General features: G+C 34.5%; 2 protein-coding genes across 2 annotated transcripts; both read right to left on the bottom strand.

Moving 5' to 3' along the window:
• Nucleotides 1-234: 234 nt before the first annotated feature.
• LOC127846441 (uncharacterized) lies at nt 235-2,361 on the bottom strand. Its single transcript, XM_052377692.1, has 4 exons — nt 1,891-2,361; nt 1,592-1,726; nt 1,070-1,191; nt 235-501 (listed from the first exon to the last, which is right to left on the bottom strand). The coding sequence occupies exons 1-4, from the start codon at nt 2,306-2,308 to the stop codon at nt 463-465; spliced, it is 714 nt and encodes a 237-aa protein (XP_052233652.1). The 5' UTR covers nt 2,309-2,361; the 3' UTR covers nt 235-462.
• A 1,317-nt stretch (nt 2,362-3,678) lies between these two features.
• LOC127846440 (uncharacterized) lies at nt 3,679-7,574 on the bottom strand. The gene is made up of 6 exons (XM_052377691.1): nt 7,494-7,574; nt 6,791-6,989; nt 5,988-6,130; nt 5,319-5,475; nt 4,211-4,370; nt 3,679-4,070 (listed from the first exon to the last, which is right to left on the bottom strand). Exons 1-6 carry the CDS (start codon nt 7,528-7,530, stop codon nt 4,017-4,019), a joined length of 750 nt encoding a protein of 249 aa, XP_052233651.1. The 5' UTR covers nt 7,531-7,574; the 3' UTR covers nt 3,679-4,016.
• Between the last annotated feature and the right edge of the window lie 759 nt (nt 7,575-8,333).

Raw genomic sequence — 8,333 nt, 5'->3', positions numbered from 1 at the left:
GCTGAACAAATACATTTTAAGCTGAATATTGGTAAATGTGGCTAAACGTGACATTGAACTTTGAGGCAGGGAGAGGGTGTTGCACTTGACACGTCGTCTTTATAATGGTTTACCTTTAAAAACATTTTAAATCAATAAATGACACAGGACAGTGACTCCGCAATATGCCGGATTTTTCGATTGGGGCATAAACAGTTGTAATTACTATATTAAAATAACAATATATGACAAGACAATTTTTGAAAATGTTTAATACCGTTATTACGATATCGGAAATTCTATAACTAAGAACAGCGTTAACCAACTATGGTTGGTGCTTCCACTTCATAAAGCATAAATCCGGAAAACGACGTGGTCCTTTCCGAGTCGTCACCGTAGATATCTGAAGAGGAGCTATAGTGGGAGGTCCATACGTCATCCCCAGCGTTCAATCGAAGGATGGCAACGTTACTTCCTTGATTATCATCCCGAGTCGCTTTGGGTTTCTGCGACGGCCCCGAGCTGTTGCATATAAATTACAATTATATCGCGTGAGACTCACATGGTATGAAATGTTGGCATGGTGGAGGTTTGTGTTTTAACATTTTCTTGGTGAAAGGCAAGACGACCATACATAGAGTTTATAGCTGGTTTTTTGTATTTTGCCAAATGTCAACTCAGAAATTCTTAAACACAAATAATTCAAACCATGCATTAGGGATTGAAAGTTTCTTTTACAAATTAGAACATTTAAAGACGGTTATCTGGTAAACTAATAATTATTTTCTAAGATATGATACGTTAAGAAAAATTTCAAACAAACGTGATCTTATTTATTTCGCCTGATCATTATTACAGTGACTATCTGCCGAATAATTTAAGCACGGATATTTACTTTCCCGACTTAACAGTTCGGATCTATATATGTTTATATTACATAAGAAAGATTATGAGAGAGGTTCTATGTCCAAAATAAAAACACAATAAACGGAGTCGTATTATAATATATAACCAGATCAGAGCGGAGAAACACCTGCAGCTTTGAACTATTTGAGACTCGCGAAAATATAAGACAAAATAGATAACGCGCCTGATGGTTTCCATTGACAACAAGTTTCACCCACACGTCATAGGCATGCTTTCCGGACAGCTTTCTAGCCGTGACGGCCCATGAGAACAAATAGATGCCCGAAACTGGTGCCCGGAAAATGCCTACAATTAGAATAAAATTGGAAAATTAATATCGAATTCGTTATCAGCGAGTTTGCATTTGACATTAGGCAACCGTTGAATTGAACAATTCGTGTGTTGCAAATTCATCTACAATAATTATAGAAACATTGATATTGTAGCAACAGTAGGATTCACACAAACTGAAACTTCAGCAGCACCAGCAGGACAAAATCATTATTATACCGCGGTCCCCTTCATTTATAGCAAGAAATAAATTGCCAACAATGAGTAATAAAACAATTGTACTAACAACATATAAAAACTTGTTCACAGATCGATGGACCCTTCTGGATTTTAAAATGCATATTTCGATATACAATAAATCATTGGAATTTAATAAAGAATGATGAAGAAATCACGTGCGACATTAATCTCATACCTGTCGAATTATTGTACGCATGGCCTTCATTCAAGAGAAGCCTGTTGAATGGCACAGCTTGTTCCATACGAAGTTGAAGAACGTGATCGAGATATGCTGTGAACGCGATAGCTCCCGTGGGATTTTGCCTCTTGCCTGAAATACGAGTGATAAAACAAAATAACATCCTTCAAATAATATCTAATTGACTTGTCATTCTCACACAATTCAAACAATAATTCAGGTAAAATGTTGGCGTTTTGGCTTTTTACACAATATATCAAGGGCTTATTGGAATTCAAAACATCGATATAACTTACTGGTTTGTTTGTGACAATGGCCCTTGTCCATTTCGCTTGGGGTCGTAACTTCCTTGCCTCCCGTCTCTGATTTAATTCTGTGACCTCCATTTTGTGCGGACTCTTTTACCAAGTTACTATTCTGGGCGATATTTGACTCGGCAATCGCAAGTCTTTTCGTGAGATCCTCGATCTTAACTCTAAACTGTGCATTTGTCCCGATCAGAACGCTGATTGACTCCCTCAGCTTCTTCTCATTTGCTTCCAAACGCCCAATCTTTTCATGCATCGCCTGCATCTTGTCCACAAGATGCATTAAAATATCATGCTCTGTATTCAGCGCAATTGATTTCTGACAATTGATGAAACTTATCATATTTCCAACCGACAGCGCAAGGTATACAATTATTAAATTATATATTTGCATGTAAGTGTACATGTTAAGCAGCGTTAAATGTCGTTGTAGATATGCCTTCTAGTCATTAATGACAGCTTGTATACGTTGATAAGATAACCTACTTCTTCTAACTGTAGCGTAAATTTCTAGAGCACAACAGCTTTGACACCTTGAAATAATATAACAACATGAAATTCCATGTACAATATGGTAATCATTTAATAAAATATAAATACATTATGTTTTATTGGTCGTATTTATATACATGTAATATTAGAGAATAACTTAAATGGCGGCAACACATTTGTAATATTTATTCAGTGTTATCTTAAGACAACCGCACGACGTAACTGCCTCTTTGGGATGACCACTTCGAATTAATTGCAATCAGTACATGTTTACTTACTTCATTAGATGTTACTTGTCAAGATAATATAGATATGTGTATATGTTATATGACTAAAAATGAAATGATTATATATTACAATAAAACAACACTATTGTTTAAGTGCCATTTTTGGAAGATGTGAACGTGCGAGATTTGCGTGATAGTAATTACATTAGGTGCAATTTGACGTCATTTAATATGTGATTTCAAAATTGTTTGGCTAAGATTCTAAGAATGCTTAAGTTACTGCATTGTTGCCTCACGATTTGTTATGGTATAATGTGTTTAGAATTGTTATCATGTGTTTGGATTTTTTAAAGGTCAAAGCGTTCGCTTTTGATAAAGTTTTTCAGCTTAAAAATATTTTAGTCGTTGGTATAAATTTAAGAGTGAAATGATGAAATAATATAAGTCGCTCATTAAGCTGTCTTAATTTATATAACATGGATATTAAGAAACCTATTTTAGTTATAGAAAAGTAAAGTGGTTAAAAGTTTTCGATAGAAATTTAAAAAAAGAGAAAAGATAACAGAATGATGCATCAGAAGACCTTCGTTTTAGCTCGGGGGGGGGGGGGGGGTACTATGCGTACGTATTGGCATCTTTACCGTTATGTATACGTTTTCCATTAATACACACACATATAATAAATATGTCGCTTTTGCGCAAACTAAAACCACGTTCGTGAACACATGCTTGGGCTTTACAAAATAGTGCAGTGTAACCTTTTTATTTGTTTTCGTAAAAAAAACGTAAATTCAATTCAAAACTTCCGCTTGCGATGTATTAGAATGATTGAACTCAATTTAATAGGCACTAGAGGAACATACTTTTACAGTTTTTGTGCCTTTACCAGGAAGATATTTGAGCTGTATATATGTATGCCTTTTCAATATTCACAAAACCTGTTTTACATTTTTTTTGAATAACGGCGAACTATACCAATTGAAAAAATATCAATGAATGTGATAACACGTTAAATCAAACTTTAAATTTAGCACTTTTTAAAGGAAAAACACAAACCTTTACTTGTGTAATGCTTTATATTATAAATGTACGACTGGAAACTTACAGAGTCATAAAACGGTTAAGAAATACCTGTTTGTATCCCATATGGTTGTCTTTATTTATAACATGATGATATACGTAAAATCATTGTATAATATAAAAAAGCAACCGAAAACAACACCTCCAATCGAAGGTAGTGTCACAAAATACAGGTCTTTTAAGAACGTGCTTAATTGTTCTTCATAGTCGTTATAAGACATTTCATTGAATATGCCCTTGTTATGCGACAACTGACTGACACGACATATTAATACAGATAGAGCGTTAATCCTGGTGTGTAATGTTATGTTGGTTTTACAATCCAGTAACCTTTGGGATAATCATATCTGCCTCTTTCTTCGACAGATTCTGAAAAACAGAACAGAAAATTCCAGTATAAGCGATAAGATTCGTTTTATAGTATTAATAGTGTACATATTCTTTTTAAACATTCACATGATTCACTTATAAAATATGCGCAATTTCAAAATATGAACATAAACATATACCCTGTTCTCATCTGGAACCTCAAACCCAAAGACGCTGTTGGGAAACCAGTGAATCCAAAAGACGAACAACTGATCAGATGGCGAACTAGGACAATCGCTTGGTTCAAACAAATTGGACGACAATTTCCTTTTCATACAATTGAACATTTGAACAGCATACCTGAAATATGAATTCAGGAATTACTTGAGCTGCAAAGCCGTGTGTATAATCAGATTTGTATAAATGGTTACGTGCACTGTAAGCATCAACATGTAAATAAATACTACTTTTTATAAATACATAAATACATAATATGAGTCGCGTTCTAAGAAAATTGGGCATAATGTATGTGCGGAAAGTGTCGTCCCAGATTAGCCTGTGCAGTCCGCACAGGCTAATCAGGGACGACACTTTCCGCCCAAATTGGATTTTTGTTAAGAAGAGACTTCATTTTAACGAAGATGTCATAAAAGCGGAAAGTGTCGTCCATGATTAGCCTGTGCGGACTGCACAGGCTAATCTGAGACGACACTTTACGCACATGCATTATGCCCAATTTTCCCAGAACGCGACTCATATATATTACACTGAGGTAAATTACTATGAAGCAAATTTCCAATTAACGCAAACCTGTTAAACGCACACGAACCTTACAAACGCACTAATACAATTTATAAATGCCTTCAAATACACATTAACATTCCATTTAGTAAATGTGTGGTATTTTAGTAAGTATTAGCGTTTGTAAACATACGTATAGAATTCACATCGTAAAGCGTGTAAATCGAAGCTTTGTATATAAAAGAGCAAATTTGGAAGTAATGTGCGTTCAAATAATTTGTTAAAACTCCGCATGTGAAAACAAAGACACGGCTTGTGTTCAGCAATATAAATTAAAGACATCGATCGCAGATGTAAATTTCAATATCACTTGGCTGGCACAGATGTGCACAACCGCTTCAATCCTTTTTCTATTAGTATCAATTGTAGTTCTGAGGGGCAAACTTATTGCTTTATATACATTTTAATTTGTACAGTACATGCTCATTGTTTCATTTTCGAAACGCACTCTTGGGATGTGACATAAATGATTAATGTTTGGGTAAAAATATTTTTTTTCCTACTCACTCCTTCATTAAGGACACGCCCTCCTGGGGTGTGTGTAGTGAAAAAGGGTCAGGGGTCAAGCCTTCACGTGCACACTGTCTAGAGGCCTCAGTTCCTCGGCCCAAGCATTTTGGCCAGTCGTAACTAAAGCCGCCATTTTGTTCTCGATATGCAATATCTGGATAATTAATTTTACAGCATAAACAAATATGATAACTTACTCAGACCTCATTTTTTCGTACACAAACAATATTTAATTTTGAAAAAAGTTATGTTTTCTTTCAATTGACCATTTCAACGATGATGGCTCAGTTGTATGCATTGTTGTTTGTGTTTTTCGTATGCTTTGGTCATGTTTTATTGTTTGGTAATTAGGCCCTTGCCTTTAATAAGCGACATCCTAATCATACTAAGAATGATCTCTTGCTTTCTTCGTCACAAAATAACAACATTCATTTATATTGAAAGTACAAACTGTTCCTGAACAGTTGTGATGTAAACTTTGAATAACAAACCGTTTAAAATTACCTAAAATAAACGTGAAAAATTCTACCCAAACTTGAAAAACTTTAATGTGTTAATTACTGTAGAAAAATATATTAAGACGATATAATCCAGTCGTTTTCGGTACCACAAAATAACAATGTATACATATGTTTGTCATTTATCGCTTACAGTTAATGAACTTACACTGTACTATCCAGTTCGCCACTTCGGTGCCGTCGCAATAATAACTTGATACAGCATCCGTCTCAGCCGCGATCAGTCTTGACTGCACCGGGCACCAGGTTATAATTTCAGCCATGCATTCCTTGTAATTCGGAATATTCTTCCTATGATAAGAGCAATAATGCTTTTAAACAATAAGAGGTTCATACATTTTAAATTCATAATTGAGTGTATTGTATGAGAGAAACGTTGGCTTGATCGAATTGATTATTTACATTTTTTAATGGAATAGTCTCAATAAATTAGAATAATGGTATTTGTGGAAAGGTCAAAAATGTATACATTAAAAAACATTATAAGTGCAAATAAGAAAATATAAATATTTAAGTAAACTGCAAAATATGTTTAAACGAGTTTGTAAATTGGACGTTAGCGTAGCAAATTATTTAAACACAGCACGTGACTTATTTTCCATGACAGAATAACAAATATAATAAAATGTTCTTTTTAATACTAAATAAATTATGGGCGGAACTTAGCGTCTTAAACATAACACATGGAAGAAATATATTGTATGATTGCTCTATATCGTTATTTCTTTAAAATGCATGCACTTTGAAAGACTGGTGTCGTATCGATTGTATAAAAATAATATTAGAATGGAAAAACATGACAGTTAAGTAATACATATAGCGGTAATAACAAATGGCAAGTTGTTCAAACATGTACATGCGAATAGCACAATCAAACTATGCAAATAAATTATTTCTAAAACCTTTAAGGTTTTAAAAGGGTAATACAAGTCTTATCGATATAGACAACACCTGCATTTTCCAATGATGGCGGTCAACAACTCTTGCCTGGTCAACACGTCATCATAGCCAAAATACCACGGGGTAGTCATTCCATGATATTGCAAAAACTTCCGGCATTGGTGCTCATACAAGGCGACACCCTTGTACGTCGAACAGTCTATGCTGGCTGGTTCCAAGAAAGAATGTCCCCGATGGATCAGAAACAGCACTACAATAAAACGCCTAATTGCGTCTTGTTCTGTGAATATCGGGCAAAATGCATGTGCGTAAAGTGTCGTCCCAGATTAGCCTCTGCAGTCCGCACAGGCTAATCAGGGACGACACTTTCCGCTTAAATAAATAATATTCTTCGTTTAAAGGAGGTCCCTTTTTATAGAAAATCTAGTTTAAGCGGAAAGTGTCGTCCCTGATTAGCCTGTGCGGACTGCACCGGCTAATCTGGAAGGACACTTTACGCACATGCATTTTACCCAATTTTCACAGAACAAGAATAAATTAGATCCAACACCACGGAAAAAGGAAGAGAATACAACAATAACATTGATTACTGTATGAATAAAAAAGGTCCCTAATTGCCCCGTTACAGTACAAAAATAAAACGCAATATCGGTTTAAACAACATGAAAAAAGAAAGAGAAAATACAGAAATAATATTGATGAATTTATGAACAATACATTTAATTGATCGAATACGCTTTAAATTAAGTTTTACCAGCGAAGCAAATGCGCAGAAAATTAAAACCGTCCATAACTATAAGCGTCCACACTACTCGGATACGTAAATCATTCTGACCACAATTGTAGTTTGCAACAAGTTAGGACATAATGCTAATAGCTGCAAATTGTATATTAAAGTGGTTATAACTGCAATAATTTTATAAAGGTCATATGATCATTTTTGATACGTGACTGCATTTTTGTTATAGTTTTTGTGTGCTAGATACAACAAAATCGTATGCCTCATCCAATTGTCAAATTTGTAACAGCATTTAGTTAACATTTGTTTTCCATTGCTAAGCTGTCGAGTGGAAATTCATTATCTGTATTCATATTAACGCATAGGCTAAATTATCCCAATAACATGCCAGCTATTTTGTTGAACTTGTGGATTTGTTAACAGTTAGCCATTTACGCAGCCTTACTGTTTACTTTTGATGCTCGACAGATCCCGTGGTATTTGATCAGTGGCAAGATAGCTTCATCACAACCATAAATACACATTTTTCATTATCACAATTAAAAAAAGGACCTTCAGTTAAGCAGTAAAATGATTGCAACATTAAAATATCCCTAATTTGAGTAATTTCATATAAAAAAGGTTTATTTTTTGTCTATATCATCTCCTTTGAATAGGAGACAAGCGCATGGTAAATATTTGTGTTGCGTTTCTTTATTGCTATATTTCACATGATATGTAATACTACATACCGGTCGGCAAAACAACAAGTATGTTGTCAAAAATGCAAAAAAGGTTAACTATCGACGATATTGCTCCTAAATAAAGACACTCATTAAAATGCAAATTACCTGTTCTCACGAATGCAATACAAAG

Source organism: Dreissena polymorpha, chromosome 9, assembly GCF_020536995.1.
Source record: "Dreissena polymorpha isolate Duluth1 chromosome 9, UMN_Dpol_1.0, whole genome shotgun sequence".
NCBI lineage: Eukaryota > Metazoa > Mollusca > Bivalvia > Myida > Dreissenidae > Dreissena > Dreissena polymorpha.
This window is presented reverse-complemented; position numbering and strand designations above follow the sequence as displayed.

Excerpts from the sequence above, each read along its gene's own strand:
- LOC127846441 (XM_052377692.1), bottom strand. The coding sequence starts at position 2,308 with ATGTACACTTACATGCAAATATATAATTTAATAATTGTATACCTTGCG. Across the intron at positions 1,192-1,591 it reads TGCGTACAATAATTCGACAG|GCATTTTCCGGGCACCAGTT; the intron begins GTATGAGATTAA and ends TTCTAATTGTAG. Across the intron at positions 502-1,069 it reads TTGTCAATGGAAACCATCAG|CTCGGGGCCGTCGCAGAAAC; the intron begins GCGCGTTATCTA and ends TATATGCAACAG.
- LOC127846440 (XM_052377691.1), bottom strand. The coding sequence starts at position 7,530 with ATGGACGGTTTTAATTTTCTGCGCATTTGCTTCGCTG. Across the intron at positions 6,990-7,493 it reads TCTGCGCATTTGCTTCGCTG|TGCTGTTTCTGATCCATCGG; the intron begins GTAAAACTTAAT and ends GTTTTATTGTAG. Across the intron at positions 6,131-6,790 it reads GCCATCATTGGAAAATGCAG|GAAGAATATTCCGAATTACA; the intron begins GTGTTGTCTATA and ends CTCTTATCATAG.